The sequence below is a fragment of the Rhamphochromis longiceps genome, linkage group LG2, assembly GCF_057381845.1.
Source record: "Rhamphochromis longiceps isolate RC_006_pf linkage group LG2, R_longiceps_female_GT1.1, whole genome shotgun sequence".
NCBI classification, from domain to species: domain Eukaryota; kingdom Metazoa; phylum Chordata; class Actinopteri; order Cichliformes; family Cichlidae; genus Rhamphochromis; species Rhamphochromis longiceps.
Genome location: NC_140558.1, coordinates 12,205,835 through 12,227,396, shown reverse-complemented (window position 1 = coordinate 12,227,396; position 21,562 = coordinate 12,205,835). Strand labels below are relative to the sequence as shown.

General features: G+C 38.7%; 2 protein-coding genes and 1 pseudogene across 2 annotated transcripts; 1 reads left to right on the top strand and 2 right to left on the bottom strand.

Annotated features, from left to right (window-relative positions):
- Positions 1–5,125: 5,125 nt before the first annotated feature.
- LOC146677035 (uncharacterized) lies at positions 5,126–7,769 on the bottom strand. Its single transcript, XM_085429314.1, has 3 exons — positions 7,503–7,769; positions 6,829–6,909; positions 5,126–6,208 (listed from the first exon to the last, which is right to left on the bottom strand). Exons 1-3 carry the CDS (start codon positions 7,545–7,547, stop codon positions 5,126–5,128), a joined length of 1,209 nt encoding a protein of 402 aa, XP_085285440.1. The 5' UTR covers positions 7,548–7,769.
- Positions 7,770–9,437: 1,668 nt separating this feature from the next.
- On the top strand, positions 9,438–12,398 carry LOC146677034 (uncharacterized; annotated as a pseudogene).
- A 7,055-nt stretch (positions 12,399–19,453) lies between these two features.
- LOC146677033 (uncharacterized) lies at positions 19,454–21,109 on the bottom strand. The gene is made up of 4 exons (XM_085380932.1): positions 20,711–21,109; positions 20,214–20,310; positions 19,788–19,956; positions 19,454–19,676 (listed from the first exon to the last, which is right to left on the bottom strand). The coding sequence occupies exons 1-4, from the start codon at positions 21,092–21,094 to the stop codon at positions 19,553–19,555; spliced, it is 774 nt and encodes a 257-aa protein (XP_085237058.1). The 5' UTR covers positions 21,095–21,109; the 3' UTR covers positions 19,454–19,552.
- Between the last annotated feature and the right edge of the window lie 453 nt (positions 21,110–21,562).

Genomic DNA, 21,562 nt, shown 5'->3' with positions numbered 1-21,562 from the left:
ATTACTTGTTCTTATCACTTAATAATGCAGAGTTCATCATATAGAAATAAAAAAAAACTGAAGTTGTGTGCTATTTGAACACCTTGCCTGCCTGCAGCACTAAAGGACTCCATGAGAGAGGTCTTTCTCTCCCTAGCAGCACCCGTCCCTCTCCTCCTCTTCAGTTCGTTCAACATACGCGCCTCATATTCTGTGATATGATTTACCTCTGAGGTGTTTGACAAGGTTAGTGATGTTGCCACAACCATACATGCCAACCCTCCCGATTTTTCCGGGAGAATCCCGGAGCCACCATTCTCCCGAATTTCCACCTGGACAACAAAATTGAAAAACCATATTGGAGAATTCATAGAGCGGCCCAGCCAATTCCAGTTTTCAACAATGGTGGCAGCTACTTAGTTTTAATATTACTCTTATTTCTCTTTCTGGGTCGCAAAAAAACAAAAACAAAACTTTTAACATGTTTTCAGGTGAGAATGTAGCTGTGTAAACTTCAAATATCTGAGCCGATCGACACATCGTCTTCAAAGCCCGGCGGCCTTTCGCTACTCGGGTTAAACATGATATATAAGTCACTTTGATAACTTAAAAATGTTATTGTTCGGCTTTTTCAGTGTTTTATTTGTTCGTGAGTAAATCGGTTTGGCTGAGATTAAAGTTATTAGATTAGATTAAATTAAATTTAACTTTATTAATCCTCCGGGGTTTTCACACAGCTGAATAAACATCAAACAGAAAACTAATTAAAGAAAGTGTGAGACGGTCGAGAGTTTACGCCAGCGCCCGGTTATATTTTAGATAGCAAGGAGCAGACGGCTGAGTTTCACTCCACCGAGGGAACTCATGACGTACTACCCGGCTTTCTTTAGACCGCGAAGGGCGGGTCCTCAGGTGGAAGCAGCCTCTGAATTTGGACACCCCCGCTGTTTCCGGACCGGCTAATAATAACGGTGACATTAACGTATTTTATCCGATAAATAAACTGTCATGAATCGCTGTGAGGCAGGCAGGCAAGCAGGAGTGGTGGACCCAAAATGCAGAACTCAGACACGGAAGTGAAACTTAAAGCGCAGCTTTATTGCTGTGAAAAACCTAGTACAAACTAAACTCACCAAAAGACAAACAAAAGTCTGAACACTGAGACACTGGAAAATAAATACAAAATTGGAGCAGGAGACTAAACACTAGGAACATAGACGCAGAACACACAGCTAGTTGAGGGTACGACGCGACACTGAGCACAGGAAAACACAGGGCTAATATACACAGGGTGGTAATCAGGGAATGGGCAACAGGAGGGAGACACAGCTGGGAGAAATTGGACTAACGAGGCAGGGGGAGCAAAGCGGCACACACTAACATAAGACATAGACTTTCACAATAAAACAGGAAATAAGACACAAGGATGCAGACTAAGAAACACAGACTTAACATGGGCAGAACTAAGAATAAATCAGAATAAGCTGGAACATAGAACATCATCATAATCATCATCACAAGCACTAAGAGAATAAGGAAACAATCAAACACACCAAAGTAACTTGAAAGGCAGATTCATCATAAAACCCAACAAAGCACCAGAGAAACATAACAATCATTCAAAAATAAACCAAAACATTACTCAAAATACTGGGTCAAACTGACCCAGAACTAGAGCAGGGCGATATGGCCAAAAATATTTATCACGATATATATTTGAAAATTTGCGATAACGATATAACTGATGATATAATTGATGCGAGACAAAATACAAACTCCACAACATTACTAGCGCAAAAAGACAACTTTCCATTTATTTTCACTTAAACAAGAAGCTGGTTTTTATGTACATTGAAGCTTTATAAAAATGTAACAGTGCAAATGCAAATTCCTTGCTGAAAGTTTAACCAAAAGGCATTTCCAGTAGAAATGGGCTGACATATCCTGAGCATAACCATGTATAATATCCACTGAAGTTAAAAAGAGGTGCTTTGCAACATTAAACTGCAGTGTGCAGTACGTATTTTTTGGACCATAAGGTGCACAGGATTATAAGGCACATTAAGCGAAACAAAGCAGTCAGATAAATCAAACTTTATTAACCCTCCTGCCATCCTTTAAAAAACTCACACCCATCACCCTAGGGACCATTCTCAGCCACGCCATAAAAAGACCATATATCCATATTTTATTCCACTTTAAATTAGCCAACCTTGTAAAACTACTTCTCCCTGAAATATTCATGTAAAGTTTTAATTATATTTTCGTTGTTTTAACCCTTCAAATCCCAGTGTTATTACATGAGCGCCCTGTGTTATAAGCCCCAAAAACCAAAAAACGAAACTAAATATTTCCACAAAAAACCAGTTGAAGTAATATGTGATTGTCATTATAAGTAGGCCTTTAGATGGACCAAAGATTGGCACCAACATACATTTTGACCTGCCATTATTTTTTTTGCATTTTTTTTGCAATTTAAAAATTAAAACTTCAAGGCCCTGAGTCTTCATTGACATCCAAGAAAAGAAGAAAAAATAAAATCATATGATGATAATTTGGGGTTGAAAAATAGCGTTTATAGTGGAAGTCAATGGGCAGAAAATGGTCCCCAGGGTGATGGGTGTGGGGATTTCTGCTGCTCAGCCATTTTAGGCTGATTTAAGGAATTCACACTGGAATATTAACATTGACAGGTAAAAACTATCCTGTGGCAAGTTTGGTTATATTCCACTGAACACAGTGGAAATGGCAGCCATTTAACACATAGCAGTGGCACAAAAAGGTCCCAAGAAGGCAGGAGGGTTAAACTCATTCTTCTTGTTTCCTCCACTTCTGTACCATTGATTCATTAAGGTTGAATTCTCTGGCAGCTGCTCTATTCCCATGTTGTTGCAGTATATTAATGACTAACCTTGTATTATGAATGCATTATCTCAGTTGTTCTCCTGACTGAAGTTTGGTCCGTTTACAGCATCCTGCCATGCGATTGCATTTTTCTCTAACCATGAGGAACCTTAACGTTAACTTTTATAAGTGGAAAAGTGTTAGTGTTCGTCCTCCAGCTTCACTGTTTATGTTATGCTAACGTAGCTGTGTCGCTAGTGATCACATAGCACATCATTATATACCAGCTAGCCCAACTTCAGTAACCCTACAAACGTCACTGCTGTTTAGTTTCCTGTCTTCATTTATGTTGGAAGTGATAGCAGAGCTGTACGTTTGATTTTTTTCAGAAATCTCTCAGTCAGAACATGCAATATCATGCTTAGGTAACTAGCGAAACTAGCGAGCTAACTTCCGCTAGCTTCCTGCTAACTTCTAACGCTGTTAAATGTAATAAATTTTGTTTTCATGGATGCCTGGAAGTTAAACTTCATAGTTACACCTGGTAAAGCAGCAATGCTGATCGTTTTATTAAAGATGAAAGAATTTAGACAGTTTTTAACTCTCAGTGATGCTGCAGTGTTCGTTTGACCTGAAATATACGGAGTTTAGGACCCAGATTACTCCCAGATTTAAGAGCATCTTAGTCTGACAAATACGACAATAACGACAGCCGCTTGCATGTTCTGCAAAAAAATGTGCTTTGTCGTGTATCTGACGGACAAACACCAAACCAGTTCCACATCACTGAAGTTGCACCATTTTTACAAACCAATTTTGGTTCATCTGTTTCACTCAAATATCGGCCATGTGCGTATGAAAACAAAGGCACTGCGCATGCGCGTTTTACTCATATTCTATCGCGATATTTCATTTTCCTATCGTTGCCTAATACTACACTGCAAATTCCTTGTAGCTTGACAAGATTTATTGTCTTAATTTTAGCCAGATTATCTTGTCCATCTTGTTTTGAACATTACAAGCTAGTTTCCAGTCTCATGTGTTAGATGATTAGACTTGTTTCAAGTATATATTACTTTTTTTCCTTATTTAGTCTGTATATCTAAAAATGAACCATTTTACATTTATTTCAAGCAAAAATAGCTTTTAGATAGAGTGTAAAACAAAAATTATCTCAAAATAAGAAACATTCACCTTTTTCCTTGAAATAAGAAAGTCACTCATTGGAAGGTATTTATTTCAGGTTTTTAAAGAAAGGACATCTTCAAGGTTATATTTTGTCATAACATAGACACTGTTTCTGAAATTGACTGGGTAATATGACGTAAAATCAAGTAGGTCTTCAACATCAGTCAGTTCAGTTGCTTGGGCAAGGTTGGGAATTGCAATTTCATAGGCAAGAAAGTCTTTGTTGAAACCCAAGGTTTCATACACCTGGTATTCAAAACAATAAAGTACACTATTAACAATAAAAATGTTTTTTACAAGTCCAAAGATAGGGTTTAAACCATTTGCTGAAATGAGTATAGGAGACCTGTCACAGATGTATTTGTTTCCATGTAAAATAAGCCACTTTACTCTAACGGCATGATGTATAGCATCTTCAATCCCCAAAAAATCTACAACCTTTGATTGCAAATGGTCCATATTAGCAACCTCTGATACAGGACCTAGTTCTTTCTCATTTACAAATATCGGATGCTCAGTTCCTGCTTCACTTTGGCAACACTCCAGCAGCTGATTGTGGTTTACAAGAGACTTGCACACATTCTTAAAGTTTAATTTGGATGACCATTGTTTAAAAAAACTGTGTTTAGACTCGAATCTCATGCACATATGACGTATTACAGGTCCCAGGGCAATAATTTGAGAGGGAAGATGCAGCATGTAATGTTGCTTTGGTATTACATTTTTTTCTGGGAATAGTTGCCTGAATTGTTTAAGATGATCTTCTATCATTTTTTTTAGTTTGGACACAGTTTGTAAAGACACAACTGGGGCAAAAAGTATTTTAACAATTTCAATTAAATCCAAAATAAACTGGATAAAGGGATTTTTCTCTACAACACTGTACAATAAGAATGGCAAAATCTTGATCAATATAAGCATTTGTCCAGAGGATTGTTTGAGTCTGTTGTCACTTGAAGCTAAAGTAGCAATACTAATTGGTGAAGGCTTGTCACGTATGTCCACTGATGAAAAAGGAAAGTTCTGCATGGCAGAATTAAACAAGTCCAAATCCAAATTTCCAGATAAAACAAGGTATTTCAACACACACTTAATTTCCATTGGTGCCACTCCTTCAAGAATTACATGCATAATAACCTTGTGGCATCTGCTCTATGAGATTAAAACCTGGGAAATCAACTAATTTGCCTTGTCTATTTATGCCAAAAGTCGTTTTGAGCGAGGATTTCAAAAATTCGGTAGTTGCCCTTTCTATTTCAATGCACTGCCTAATGTGTCCGTCCAATGTCCGTCTGGTGAAACTATGTTCATTGAAATTTTCTTGCATTTCATCAAAAGTACACTCACAATGACGACATTTGCTATACGCAAAACCAACTCCTTCCTTAAATCCTGCAAGCTCATGCTGGGCAAGAGTGTCTCCACACACAGCAACAACTGCTCCGTTTAAATAAAATTCCCCATTGACAGTGTTAATCATAACACCATCGTACAGTAACTTCAAGTCCTCATTGATTCTCCGCAGTATTATATCTACCCCACACTCATCTATGTCCCTAGACTTTGCGATTGCGAGAAGTCTGATAGAAGCCAACTTTGATCTAAACTTAGGGTCTATGTTGCCTAAGGTGTAATAAAACATTAGTAGTTTATTTACACTCGCACGTGACCCTAGGGGGTTACACATTTCTATCTCATCAGAATAGAGTATCAGTTGTAAAGCAGAGTTCTTCTTTGAAAACAGTGGGTGGGTTTTGAAAATAATTCCATCATTAATGTCATACAAAAAACTGGCGTTGGGGCAACTCTGAGGTCCAGCACTGAGCATGTCAAATAGTCTTGAATTGGATAAAAGCTGTTTCAAACTTTCAATCAAAGGAATGTAGTAGAAAGACTTGTTTTTGATTGCAAGAACTCTCGATTCTCCCTTTTTAACTCTACAGGCATAATTGGAAATGATGATCTCCTCAGGTGTGACAGGGTTGAAATGCATCTGTGTTACACGGTCCTGTAGGTTTGAAGCTGCACATATGGGAAAGGGATCCTGAAAGTTGTCCAGTGTTGAAAGAACTTCTTGTTGTAAAGGTCCATTGCTGTCAGGTTGCCTTTCAAGGATGGTCTTTATTTTTCCCCTCAAGGACGTCAGAAGAGCTGTTTGATACTGTTGGACACCAAGGACAATGTTGTTGACACTCCTCTGATGGGGGAAAAAAAAACACATCAGAGACATGAAAGCGTAAATAGAAAATATAACAGAAGCAAAATGCAACTCTATTTCTTTAGCTCAAATTAATGAGCCACTGAATGTTGTAATTTACCAGTGGAGCAGTAGAAGAAGAAATCAGCCAATAATTGGCATTGTTTTGCATGACATGCCACATGCATGACTCACGTGGCACAAACACATTGCACCGAGCAAGATGGAGGAGCATGAAAGGTTACAACAGAAAAAGTGAACAAATGATTGCCTCATTTATTTTTTTTATGTAATTCTACTTCATTTGTCTTTTATGCCTAAAAGTGAACACATTTTACACTGTTAAGCCTATTTTAAACTGTTGAGTGTGCCCAGAGTTACATACATTGCAGTGAACTGCACAACTCTTGTGCTTAACTTCTTCGTAATGTACATTTGTTCTTAATAACTTATATAGGTGAAAGTAATAGCTGAATAAAACCAGCGATGAAAAACAATCAATTAATTGCAAAGATAGTGGACAGATTATGAAAAAAAAATCATTAGTTGCAGCCTTACATTGAACCAGACTTATTAACAAGTTAACAATGACACCCCCATAATATCAGATGAAGCAGTACCTGTGATAGGTGGCATTGCTCCCGCACACCAATAGCAAATGCAGCTGCACATCTGGCAAGATCAACAGTTTCTCTTTTACCCTACAGGACAAAAAGAAAAACAATTGTGTAAGAAAAATGACTCACTCAGAATGTGTTTCAAATTCCACCAGATGCAAAACAAAACAAAGAAATATTCCAAACTGTTGTACATTTTTGCTATTAAAAGATTCATACTACAATGGATAGCTAATGAAGCTGCAAATGTTATGAACAATTTAAGAGTTATTTAATGAAACTTAACCAATCTTTATGGAATCTACTCTGAAGTTAACTGAAAGAAAAATTTGAAAGCTGCTTGGTTCATGGAGCATCTAACAACAACCAAGGCAGGTACACAACACTGGTAAATAAGTTTATTTATTATGTTTAAGTATGGTAACTAAGCCTACATTGTTGTGCAAGCCTGAATTTCAGCGGATTCATGCATTTGAAATTCAGCACTGGCCTTCATACCTATTAAAATATTCTAATCAAGTAGTTTATCTTAGAAAACACATAACTTTAAAACTATAATTTTCACTTGAACTGAGTACATTTCTGAATTGGGGTAACTGTGCTTGGTTAAGGTTAAACAACACACATACATTTAAAAATTCACGCGCGTACACACAGAAACACATAAAGTACATTACCTGATTCTGACGAGGTGTTTGAAGCTCAGCCGCGTCTTGCTCCATCACGTTCTGACTTTCCTGTCGCTCCTCCTCCAACACCTCCGATGTTACTGGGGGGTCTAGTGGTGGTGGCTCTACTTCAGTGCCATTGCCATTGCTAACAGTTTGTCTGGGTTCGGCAGTATAGTCGGCAAAAATGGCTGTACCAAAATTTTCGCCTCCTAATACATTTGCATCGGATGAAGCTGTCAGCCATCCTGTAGGCGGGTTCCCAGTGGAGATGTATTGTGGCTATATATATATATATATATATATATATATATATATATATATATATATATATATATATATATATATGTGTATATATATGTATATATATGTGTGTGTATATATATATATGTGTGTGTGTATATATATATATATATATATATATATATATATATATATATATATATATATATATATGTGTATATATATATATATGTGTATATATATATACACATGAGAGGGAAGGTAGTCAGAACTGAGGGGATTGAACTACCAGAAGGCAACATTGCAGACATAGAGGACAGTTACAAGTACTTGGGGATCCCACAGGCGAATGGGAACCATGAAGAGGCCGCTAGAAAAGCTGCAACCACCAAGTACCTGCAGAGGGTCAGGCAAGTCCTGAGGAGTCAGCTGAATGGTAAGAACAAGATCTGGGCCATCAACACGTACGCCCTGCCCGTGATCAGGTACCCTGCTGGGGTAATAGGCTGGCCAAAGGAGGAGATAGAAGCCACTGACATAAAGACAAGAAAGCTCCTTACCATGCATGGAGGGTTTCACCCCAAATCCAGCACCCTGAGGCTGTACGCTAAGCGGAAGGAAGGGGGCCGGGGACTGGTGAGTGTCAGCACCACAGTCCAGGATGAGACAACGAACATCCAAGAATACATTAGGAAGATGGCCCCAACTGACCGAGTGCTCAGTGAATACCTCAGGCAGCAGAAACCCAAGAAAGAGGAGGGAGACGAGGAACCATCATGGAAGGACAGGCCCCTGCACGGTATGTACCACCGGCAGATAGAGGAGGTGGCTGATATCCAGAAATCCTACCAGTGGCTGGACAAAGCTGGACTGAAAGACAGCACAGAGGCACTAATCATGGCAGCACAAGAACAAGCTCTGAGCACAAGATCCATAGAGGCTGGGGTCTATCACACCAGGCAAGACCCCAGGTGCAGGCTGTGTAAAGATGCCCCAGAGACAATCCAGCACATAACAGCAGGGTGCAAGATGCTAGCAGGCAAGGCATACATGGAACGCCATAACCAAGTGGCCGGCATAGTGTACAGGAACATCTGTGCCGAGTATAACCTGGAAGTCCCGAGGTCAAAATGGGAGATGCCCCCAAGGGTGGTGGAGAATGACCGAGCTAAGATCCTGTGGGACTTCCAGATACAGACGGACAAAATGGTGGTGGCTAACCAACCGGACATAGTGGTGGTAGACAAACAGAAGAAGATGGCCGTAGTGATCGATGTAGCGGTTCCGAATGACAGCAATATCAGGAAGAAGGAACACGAGAAGCTGGAGAAATACCAAGGGCTCAGAGAAGAGCTCGAGAGGATGTGGAGGGTGAAGGTAACAGTGGTCCCCGTGGTAATCGGAGCACTAGGTGCGGTGACTCCCAAGCTAGGCGAGTGGCTCCAGCAGATCCCAGGAACAACATCGGAGATCTCTGTCCAGAAGAGCGCAGTCCTGGGAACAGCTAAGATACTGCGCAGGACCCTCAAGCTCCCAGGCCTCTGGTAGAGGACCCGAGCTTGAAGGATAAACCGCCCGCAGGGGCGTGCTGGGTGTTTTTTTTTTTTTTTTTTTACACATACGTATATATATATATATATATGTATGTGTATATATATATATATATATTAAAAAAACAGTTATGTTTGTGCAGTTATGTGCTTGCACAGTTTAACTGGTGTTTGTCTTTTTGTTAGCTGCAAGCATTGACGAGCGCATGCTTTTAACATTGACCCGTGATGATCTGAGGGACCTTTTTTCTGGGCCTGAGCACTTTCTCAGAAGAAAACATGTGTGGTCAATAATTCATCCTGAGGTATTATGTAAAAAATATTTAGTTCAACTAATCTCCAGAAAGTATGCTTTTATTTTAGCAGTACTTGACATTTTTATTTTCTCACCCTAAACCAGGAAGACCATCTGCTACCACAGAAACCTGAAACAACTTCTTCACCCAGGGTAGTTGCAACAGGCCCTCCAACTGCTGATGCTAATGTAAGCCAGCTGAAAACCTTGCAGCTCCCCAGTCCTCCGGAATATGTTCTGTACACCGACAGTGAGTTGGAGCAATGCCGAAAGAGTTACCTGGAGTTGGCCTGCTCCGGCAGGGAACAGGCATGCGTCATGTCAAAAGAACTGAGATGCAGATTGGTGAGAAATACAATCACAAGTATGGTGTCCCTTTTGAGAGCAAGCCAAGGCCAAATGGAGCAATACCCCTCTAAGACCGAAATCACTGCAATGGCTAAAAAAGTTGTGGAATATTATCCTATGCTGCAGGATAATGATGCAAGCGTAAAACACGTAAGTTCTTGTATTTGTGTCTCATATATAAATCATTTTGTTTTGTTCAGGGGGCATGATATATATGTATTTTCACCAGGAGAAAAGGCTGCAAAATATGAAAACACCAGTAAAAAGGCAAGGACCAACACCGGAGAGGGGACGGCCCAAGAGAAGGCTCACTGACCTCTACCCAAGGGATGAAGAAGCTGATGATGAAGATGCTGATCGCAGTTCTTCCAGTGGTGCATCTACTCTGTTATCACCTGTCAGAAATTCTGACAATGCCTCCACTTCATGTGAGTACATACTAGTAATTTTGTAAAATGGTTATCAACACACAGCCAGTAGTAGCTAATGTTTTGTGGAAGTCTACTTCAGTAACAATGAAAAACCAAAATGCTCTTGTACTTCTCTCTATCTTAGCTGACAAGGATAGTCGGCAAATACAAGCAAGACATTACAAAACATTACAAGAAATGTGTAAGAAGGCAAAACCAAACCAAGAAGATGTGTCCCAGCTATTAGACCTCGAGTTTGAAGCCAGAAGATCCTTCATTGACTCAGACACCATGAAAGAGGAGAACAGAGCTTGCCTCATCTTGGATGCATATCCATGCTTTAAAGAATTGCATCATGTAAGTTTTTGGAAGAGTTAATAAATAATCACTTTAATTTCAAATATATTTGGTGTGGTAGTAAAGTTATTTTGATTTTATTTGTCTACTTATTTTTTTAAACCTATTGTAGGCGTTGGGTGAGCTTCGCAGAATTTTGGATCCCCACAACAACAAGTTCATCAGTCAAGTAAAACTGAGATGGGAAGAATTCTGCTCCAGGGTAGAGTTCTACGGTGTGTCAAAGAAGGCAATGAATCCACCAATGACCATGGACAAAAGTAAGTTTTACCATTTGAATACAAAGTTCTCATCCTTTAAAATTTATGTTTATGAAGGTTTGTTTCTGCTTTGTCCAGCTGAAGCCCACCTTGCACTGATGAAGGCTCTTCCTCTTTCCCACACCTTCCCATCCACCAAAAAAGATGGGGAATGCTTCTGAAGCATTTCTACATGTCCTGAAGGTAAGTTTTATAAAATTTGCTTATAAAGATCTACAGAAAATTTGGCAAACAAAATATTTCGGTCAAACATGACTCAAAAATGCTTTTTCAGTTTCAGCCGAAAGACTTAAATCTATAATTTATTGTTTTCATTAATTTATAACGTATTTAATGTACACGAGTGTGGTCACATAAGGAGTCGCTTGATAAACCATAAGTCAAAACTACTATAAAATGTGTGTAACCAACAAAGAACAGGATAATGACATCTCCAACGTTATGACCAAATCCCAGCAAAAAAACATACAATTAACATAAGATGTTGACTGTCATGTCTTTTGTGTCTTGCAGCCTACAGAAGATCCAGATGCTGTCCTCCAGAAACGAAGCTTGTCATGTCCAGTAGTGATGTTCGATGGCTGCAAGTGTGTCATTGCTGTTGGTAATTTACCAGTTACAACATTTGACAAAGAAAAAATTGGTGAGGCTATGATATATGTGATGGCATACTTTTATGCACTCCATCTGACTTACCCCAAATGCGTGGCAACCCTGCTGTCTGTCATTCAGACAGAAGTTCTCCAGGATGCCATTCATGAGCATGACACTACATCATCTTACAGAAAAGCCCTGGCAGAATGGCATGCATTTATTGGAAAGTAGTGTGTAAATTTCAGATAAGATTAGGAGAGGGCACTTCTGTTTTGTTTTTGTTTGTTTTTTTTTTTCAATCTGGGTCTTATTTCTAAAATGGAAAATGTTCATTTACTCACCCAGACAAGTTTTGTGGTATTTGGTGTCATTCGGAAGAAATTAGAATCTTTGTGGTCTTCCTATGTCACTCGTCAATTTTAATGGGGCAATGGCGAAACCTCTAAGGCTGTTGAAATGTTGAAACCACTTAAACTCATAATGTTGGACCTGTACTGTTCAATTGTATCTTTATTATCTGCAGGTTATTGTTAAAATGGACAAATAAAGATGGACACTTTTACTCTGTTTCAGTTTTGTTTTGTCCTTAATCAGCAATATAATCTTAAAGTAGTGTTTAGCTAAATTTAAAAAGAAGAAATATCTTTAAAATGATTTAATGTACTAGTTTTTAGATTATTTGCCTTGATTTGTTTGTTAGAATAAGTGTTTTATGCCTATTTTCAGATTTAATTTCTTCAACATTTTACTTAGAACAAGTGGTTAAAGCTTATTTTAGGTTTCAAGCCATGATTGGTTGCCTGGAATAAGTGTAAAAGACTTATTTTTAGCTTTATTATCTTTATTTGTGGCCTACAATCAGTGGTTAAAGCTTATTTTAAGTTTCAATTGTTCTAATTTGTTGCCTGTAATAAGTGTAAAAGACTTATTTTTAGCTTTATTATCTTATTTGTGGCCTACAATAAGTGGTTAAAGCTTATTTTAAGTTTCAATTGTTCTGATTTGTTCCCTGGAATGAGTGTAAAATACTTATTTTTAGCTTTATTTAAATCTAGATATTGTTCTTATTTCAAGAAATCTTATTAAGAAAAAAACACTTACCCCATGGGCAGATAATTTCACTTGTTTTAAGCAAATCTTCACCAAAAATAAGTGTATTTTTCTAGTATTAAGGAGGTGGGTTTTTGCAGTGTATACTGGTATTACCGTGAACGGTATAATATGGCCCAGCCCTACCCAGAACCGTGACATAAACGCTGTAAAATGTATGTATCACCCCCCCCCCCAACAGCCCTTTTGAATGTCTCCCTAATTCTGAGGTCTCAAGGTTGGGAAAGTATAGCCACAACACCTCACTCTTGGAGCACTTTTTTTGCCACATGTATCGCAAACCATGTCTCAGCTGTTTGTGGAGGTAAAATACGTCCGCACAATTACGCTCAGCCATTGCTGCGAGTGCACGCGCCAAGGGGCTGTGAGACATTTATACAGCCGTATTTCGCACATGACTATGAAAGGCGGAAGAGGAAGTAGTTCCTTTGAATGTAGACAATCCGAATGTTATAGTTGCTTTCCACTGTGTTCCTGTTAATGATAAACTACAAATTAACCCTAAATTACTAAAAATATCGATATTTTAATGTGAGAATCGATTCTAGAACATAAATGACTGGTATCGGAGGAATCGATATTTCAGGATCGATCCGCACATCACTAGCGTTAACTGAACTTCCAAAACAAAGCTACCTATATCACTTAAATTACACAATTGAAAGCATATGTGTATTGTTTGTGTATTTATACACAAGCACTCATATATATTCAAATAATTTAAAAAAAAGTTCATTTACCTGTTACTACCACACACCAAATCCGGTCACTGGTACTTGCTGGCTTGTGTAGCCACTAAGTAACAAAAGCTCAACACTGCGCCCAGCATCCTGGAGCACTTCTGTTGTGTTTTTTATGTGTTTTGAGTTTTTACGTGCTTCTGAGTTTTTACGTGTTTTGGAGTTTGTACGTGCTTTAGAGTTCGTACGTTTGTACGTGCTTTGTCTGTAGGGGCCACCGTAAATATATTTATTCACTCCACATAAAATGTAATAAATAAATCATATAATACAAAAATCAACAATTCACATTTCAACTTTAAACTATTTAAATTTTCAGCTTTTTCCTTTTAAACAAATTTAAAGAGAAACAACACAAACCACTGCAAACCACAACACAATTAAATATAAATTAAAATATGAAAACAAAAAGAACATGCATATCCTCTGTCATATGGACCTGCATGAATAAACTTTCTGAATCCTTTATCATCTGCAACTGAAAATAGTTGTGGATAATTACTATACCTTTCTAATGTGACATTGTTGTCCCTGGCTCTCTTTCTCTCTCTCTCTCCATCCTGCTCTGTTCCTGTGCTACTGTGAGTGTAACTACCGCTCCTCCCCCCTCTGCCCAGCATAAAGCACAAGGCTCGCGTGCAAAATGAAGCAGAAGCAAAGTGCGAAAGAGAGTGAGAGACAGAAAAAAAACCCCACGGATCACGATAAGGAGCCGGCTCGCGTCGTTCACGTCAAAGACCTGGCTCTAATAGCCATTTCGTTCGCGACCGACACATCACTAGCCATAACGTTTCGGCCAAGGTCTGGCCTTTCCTCAGACGAAAGCCCACAAAGAAAGGAAAACCTCGGGAATGTGGCTGCTGTGTAACTCTCAATTGAGATGTGCTCTACTCAAAGGTCTGAAACAGAGTGAGGCTGGAATCAGTTCTGCCCTGAAAGTTAAGTTTTGTATTTCATGTTTTCTATTTGGTGTTACTAAAACAGCAAGTTAACCCCATACTGCCTGAAATTTTAGTGTGTGTGTGTCTGTGTATGCATTTACCTACACAAATTGTATTTTTAAGAAACAATGTCTGTAATTAGGGGTGCGTTTTGGTTATCGATTTTCCGATTAAAATTGATTCTAGCTTAAATAACGCGATATCGATTCATTAAAATCCTGAATAGTTTTAAATATAAATTAATTTTGCCCAAAATGCTAGAATCTCAGGTTAAATCTCACCAAACCACCAAACAGATAAAATAGTAAATGGGAGTAGCTACACGGATTCTGCACAAAGACGTGAACACAAAGCGCGGACCCACCGACGCATCAGAATCCGTGAGATGTCGGCTTTCGCAACCAACAGCACGTGCATGGACACGCCGTCGGGGCTGAAAGCTGACTGCTCACTGATTCTGATGCGTCAGACTCTGAAGGTGCAGGTTTCATCACTCTCCAACCAAAACCGATTTAACCAGCAGCAAAAGAAGATCCAAATGACGCTTCACATAAACATCGTCATGAATTCCCTCTTTGTTTTGCTGTTTCACTTCCACCACAATTTTTGATTTTTTTATTTAACTGACTTCTGACAAGAAAGTCTCATTTCTGCTGTTTTTTATACCATTTAAAATTATGCAAAATTGCTTAGCTGTGTCTCTTATTATACCTCTGTAAGCTTCAGGTAATCTTTATATGTTGATTCATGGTTTTCTTCAGTTTTTGTTCTACCTCAGAATAATTTTAAGGTTATCTGCTATAAAAAGCCAGTCCAGGAAAAATCGGAGTAAATCGGTTTGGCTGAGATCAAAGTTATTTGATTATTAGATTAAATAAAACTTTATTAATCCATTGGGTGGGTTCCTCCGGGATTTTCACACAGCTGAATAAATGTCAAAGTGTGAGACGTTTGAGAATTGACGCCAGTGTCCTGTTATATTTTAGATAGCAAGGAGCCAACGGCCGAGTTTATCAAACCGACACAGCGGTGATGCAAATCTGAAGGCTAGACCGTCCCATGTCACAGCCTCGTACTTCCGGCCTTCTCGGTCTTCGAAGGACCCGGCCCACGTAGACCGCGAAGGTCTTCTCCGAAGGTTGCAGCCGACGTTTTGGGACACAGCTATCTTATTTTATTTGATTGCGTCAGGTTGAGTCTCACTACATAATGGTGATATCACACTGTGGTTGCCAATTGTCCCTTGTTGCCCAATTATCTGTTCGAAATTTGTCTTTAATCGTTTCTGTATTCTTAAACCAGCTGTAGAAAATGTAGATATCAAGGGGATAATGTCCCTCTGGTCCTCAGGTTGGGCACTTGGAATGTTCTCCGACATCTCCTCAAATAGGTGCGGGAGTATCCCCTTCCCTGGAGTGCTTTAAAGAGAACTTTGACCGCCTCTGAAAAATCCCTGGTACATATCCTTCGGAATCAAATCATCTGACATTTAATTAACTCTTGGTAGGTATGTTTTGGGTGAGAGCTAGTCTAATAGAGTAGTGCGTGTGTGTCCGTGTTTTTAAAGAAAATCTTTATGTTCAATTTTTTTGTAGATGGAAAGTCCCTACCTTTGTAAATTGTAGTGTCCAAAAAAATCAACGCTGTTTTCCGTATCAATTTGATGGATGGGTCATGTGTGTTCAGAATCTGTACGAAGTCCTCTAAGTGTCTTGTCATCCGGATACCGGAGATGCAAAGACTTGATCGGGCATTTGGCCAATGCCTATTTCTCCCAGTCTGCCATAAATATATTGGCATATGATGGAGCAAATCTTTCCTCCATCGCTGTCCCCTTAATTTGTAAATAGCACTCCCCAAATAAATTCGAAATCTTTACATTTCAAATTTATTTCCAATAGTTTTAATATTTCTTTGTCTGGTCTCTTCCTGTCTGGGAATTTTTGGAAAAATCTCCTCACTGTTGCTAAACCTGCTGGAATGTCAATATTTGTATAAAGACTCTCCACATCTATCGTGAAGAACAATGATTCCAATAGAACAGACAGATCTTTATCCAATTCAATGAAGTGATGCGTGGCCTTGATATACCCTGGATGTTTAATAAACAGAGGGTACAAATAGTGATCAATATATTCCGCTGTGGCATACGTTTCTCTTCCACAATCGGACACAATTGGCCGTCCTGTGGGAATCTCCCACGGAACCATCCAGGTCCCGGGATCTTTATGTATTTTAGGAAGAATGTAGAATCAACGACGTCTCGGTTCAGACTGACCTATAATGTATGTCCTATGTTTGGCATTAATGAATTTTGTCCTATGTAATCGGTCTACAATTTGTTTCACTGTTGGGATTGATTGTGTCAATATTGGTATGCCTAAGTTTTTGTAATGAATTTGATCATTGAAGTTGTCAAGTCACTTCAAAAATATATTGATCTCTGCTTAATATAACAATTGTGCTCCCTTCATCTGCAGGCTTAATAACGGTTCAATGGTTTTATTGTGCATTAATTCCAGGAGTGCTTTCACTTCTTCCTGTTTAAAATTGTGTTTTTCTCTACATGGTCTATACATGTTTTTAAAATCAGTTGTGTCTTGTCCCACCAGTCTGTGTATCTGTGGGGGTGAAGAACTGGGTGGTGGTTGCCAAGTTGAGGCTGCTGTAAAAGATTTGGACTCCCATTTTGTTGTGTTTTTAAAATATTACATTTATAAAAAAAATTTGAATATCAAATGTTTTTTATTTTTATATATATATATATATATATATATATATATATATATATATATATCTATAGTAGGTATGAACATCAAACCTTTTTGTAATAGACTCCTAGGCTGCAGAAAGCTTAAAAATGCTTAAAATGCGTGGCCAAAATCACCACGTTTTTTAAAAACCAAGGGCTGTGACCCTTTATTTTAGGCTCAAGCCTAAAAACAAGCTCCAATGTTTCAACATGGCCTTAACAGTTTCACATGTCCAATGGATCATGTCTGCCTTTGTATGGAAAAGATCCCTAGGAAATTCGGGGGATGTACGGCATATTTCATCTGATACGACCCTTAATTAACTGCAGAGTGTTCTGCTCCTCCGTGGGCGAAAGGTTGGAATAATTGATAAGGGGGATCCAAATTTCCAAATGCAGGAACTGTTTCTTTGCTTCCCTCACTGCTGACTGTAGTTGTTTAATAGCAGTTTCTTTTGCTCTTTGTGCCCTACAATTTATCCCAAATGCCAACACCACCTTCTCCACTTGGTTGTCAATGATTGCTTTGGAAAGTATTCCTTGGGCATGGTGAAAGTTAGTACCGGAGTAACTATCAATTTAGAGGTCTTGGTCTGAGTTGGTCGGGAACCTCGCCGCAGTCAAATCACCTAACACTACCCATTTTCTGGTCATGGTCACATACCGATCCACTAATTTCCTGAGGGCAGAGATGTGGTTTTTTGGCCTGATGGTTGGCTGAGGTGGGGGCCAGATCTAGGTTCTCCATAGAGTTTTCCTCAAGTTGTGAGAAACCCCAAATTGGGGATGAGTCCTCCCTGTGGAGCACTTGGGCAGTGACAAGTCACATAAGTCACAACTTATTCTGTGAGCTAGGGGAGGGGCTGAACCTTCCTCTAAATAGCTCACAGACCTTTATCATAAAGCCACACAACTATTCAATCCCCCATGCTGCCTCATGCAAGGTTGTGGAATCTCCGTCGCAGGTTCTTCTGGATATTCAGGTCCCTGATCTCTCTCACACTCAACCGCTGACTTGAGGTTTATATCTGTCATGGTGGCTATTGTTGCCGTGTTTGGTTTTTGATGTGCGGCTCTCAAGTCCGTCCGAGCTGTGCCCTTGTTTAGTGGATTGAACGGCATGAGTGCGTTGTACTGTCTGCGTTTGTTGAAATTGTGTGTGTCATGATGATGATTATGTTTCAGGGTGTATATGTGGAGGAGGTGGAGGTCGTGGTGTGGGTTCATTTTAATGCCCGTGCTTATCCTCCTCTGTCACTACCTGCACTGTAAAAAAAAAAACTGTAGATTTTACGGTAAAACGCTGGCAGCTGTGGTTGCCAGAAATCTACCGTAAAATTACGGGTGGAACATTTTCTTCTTTAACGGTAAGAAGGTATTGTTATTGTTTATTTTACGGTTAAAAATAGTGCTAGGGTCAATATTTTACCGTAGAAGAAAATGTTTTAACTTGAAGAAAAAATGTTTTTCCCTAGAATTAACATGAAAATAACATATAAAAGAAAGTTTGTGCCAGAAATCACAACATTCTTTCCCTGTAAAATTAACTATCTAAATATAGAAAAAATACAATTTTATTCTGTAACCGTGTTTAGACTAGAGTGCTTTTAAGTGTTCTACTCTTTAAGTTTAATACACAAACCATGATTTTATTCAAATTACTAAATGTAACACAAAAATATCCACCTTAAATTTCCAAAAAAGTATTTTATTTAACATCTTTGATGCTTTGAACATCAAACATTTACATTTTTACTCAACAAATCACAAATAGTTACTAGTCATCTCCATGACAGTAACAGTGAGGAATCACAGAATTCTTACAAGTTCTGTTCAAACTGTGCAAAACCAGTGCTGTAAGTTGAGCACACATTATACTTCACATTACCTTTAGCAGACAATTCAGACACCTTTAAGTGTTTTGGTGCTGTTCTCACTACATAAATGTCAGTACACATAGAATCTTGACTTTTCAAATTATCCAAATACAAATATAGAGAATTAAACATTTTTTCTATAATTGAAAGAAAGTCTGAATTGAAGAAATTACAGGAACAAGTTTACACCCACATATTTTGCACACAGAACTGAGCAGTAAAGCTGAAAATGTACATCTTAAAACTGCATCAGGTAACAAACAAAAACTTTAAACTTGTTTTGAGAACTTCAACTGCAAATTTTTGGATGCCAGCAATGTACTGTACATGCAGCATACTTTTACACTATTGTAATCCAAGAAACAAAATCACCACATTTTTACCAGATACATTTTTCAGATATAAAACAGTGAATCAAAAGTAGAACATGTACTTTTACAAATTGTGTCTAGTAAAACTTCACATTGTTAAAAACTTCCCACTCACAATCAGAAATGTAACAATTGTTTCAAAAACATAACATCTGTAGAGTATGTAACATGGTATACCTTTATCACTTCGTCTCAAACAAGAGGGGTAGGACTAGATCCACTCATGGTCAGCAATGTCTGAGATGAGAGTGAGGACTCTGGGATTGACTGAGAACACTTTTTTCTTCTTGGATTCAACCTTGGTGCCTCTCTCAGGATTTATGGAAAAGAAACACCTTCATGAAAAAAGGGCAAGAGAGATTGAGGAAATTAACAACCTGAGGTGGGATATCAAATGGCCAAGTTTGATAAGCACAAAAATAAATCCATAATAAAAGAAATTTTACCGTTGAAGGAACTCCAGTGTTGATCGTAGTTCCACAGGGTAGTGTATGTTAAAGCAGTAGTAACTGCCAAACATTAGGCAGATAGCAGAGGTGAAGGTTGTGATGCGGTCGTTGACAATCTTCTTGTCAATGCTCAACATGAATGTCTCAGCAGCGAAGCAGGAGGAACCTGAGAATTAACACAACAACAACAACAAATTAAAAACTTTAATAACAAGAGCTTTAATGTCAGTCATATATACAAATACAGAGATACTTGTTACATGGATCATAGGATGAGTTATATTACTAGTTGAACTTATATGGTTGTGTTATCCAGTGTATCAGTGTGGAAGCAACAGAACGTGAAACTAAACAAGCCAAGAGTACAAGAACGTGGCAGTTACAACAGAAAAAAAAAAGTTGAATTTTGTACTTTCGGCTTACCGCAAACAATGATGACGGGTGTTGGTGGCACTTTCTCCATCTGAACATCTTCTGCAAGGCTTGTCATCTCAACGCAGTGGAACAGAAGCTCTCCCTTCTCGTCTGTTACAGGAAAAATTATTCTATGTTTCTTTACCTTCTTTTAAATGTGCAAGCATGCCCTTTTGTCTATGGTTAGATTAGTTTAGAATTATCTTTTTAGACTTTCTCAGCAAAGACATACTGTTTTGGGACATATTGTTTTAGATTGTTTTATCTCACAGCCTTCTCCCAGCTCTCTGCTGACGAGACTAGCGCCACATATGGAGTTGTTTATTTTATTTGTTTTGTATTTTCTTATCCTGTTCTCACTGTCTTTCCTATAAAAATTACCAAGCCACTGTGCATGGTGTGAGTTGTTCTTAGCAGCTCACCCGTGTACACGTTTGATAAAGAAAGTAACTTTGTCTCATTGTGTCTTTATTTCTCCTGGGTTTTTTACAGAGTTTTCCCCCAACATCGTCAAAATGAGCCAGTAAAAGAAACATCATCTCAATGACTTCTTGCAAGCAACCACTGGACTGCCCTCTTTCAGTCTGAAGTTTGAGAACAGCATTCAGGACTTGCTTGTGCTTTTGTGCATCAACATATTTGAGGAACTTTAACAGACGTGCACCCTTTTTGTCCACATTGGCAAGGAAGGTCTCCATCAGATTCACACCAGTCAGTTCTTGGAAATGTGCGGTCATACCAACTTCATTGAAGAGAAAGGGCCATTCCTGGCATAGTTTCTGGATGCTTGCCCCTTTGTTGATGTCTTTACGCTGCGTGTAATAGGTGCACTTGACTAGTTCTTTCACAACATCTGTACTGTAGTTATTCTTTTTAAACAGCTTCTTCATTTCTTCTTTTTTTTCAAGCTGACTCTCCACAGTCTCAGAGAGTGGCAAATGCTTTGGCTCCCAGCTAATACAGCCATATGTGTCTTGAACCCTTGCTTTTTGTTCAGCTGGTATTTCATCTGTGTCGTTGTCGTCATCTGATATTGCTTTGCGTTTTTTTACCTTTGGTGTGTCAGGTCGCTTGACATTTTCAACTCTTGCCTGAAGTTGCTTTACAAGAGAATGATATCCAGGTCCAATAACATCACCATCAATCACATCTTGAAGAGACTTGGGATACTTGGCCACCATCCTTTTTGCTATCTCTGTAGTATTGTGTTTGGTTGGATTCTTACAAGTCTTCATCATTTCAGAGACCACAATCCTTATCATTTCTCGTCTTTGTCTTGCGCTTGGTCTTTTCTGTCTTTCCAAGTTCTGCACCAACTCCTCAGGGAGCCTCTGCCATGGTATCTCAAATCTCTCTAC

What these genes read in the sequence shown, in the direction of transcription:
- LOC146677035 (XM_085429314.1), bottom strand. Translation starts at nt 7,547, where the DNA reads ATGGAGCAAGACGCGGCTGAGCTTCAAACACCTCGTCAGAATCAG. An exon ending in AAACACCTCGTCAGAATCAG is followed by an intron (nt 6,910 to 7,502) that starts GTAATGTACTTT and finishes TTTGTCCTGTAG; the next exon opens with GGTAAAAGAGAAACTGTTGA. An exon ending in AGCAATGCCACCTATCACAG is followed by an intron (nt 6,209 to 6,828) that starts GTACTGCTTCAT and finishes TTCCCCCATCAG; the next exon opens with AGGAGTGTCAACAACATTGT.
- LOC146677033 (XM_085380932.1), bottom strand. Translation starts at nt 21,094, where the DNA reads ATGAAGAAGCTGTTTAAAAAGAATAACTACAGTACAGATGTTGTGAAA. An exon ending in TACTGGCTCATTTTGACGAT is followed by an intron (nt 20,311 to 20,710) that starts GTTGGGGGAAAA and finishes GTAACAGACGAG; the next exon opens with AAGGGAGAGCTTCTGTTCCA. An exon ending in ACACTGGAGTTCCTTCAACG is followed by an intron (nt 19,677 to 19,787) that starts GTAAAATTTCTT and finishes TTTTTCATGAAG; the next exon opens with GTGTTTCTTTTCCATAAATC.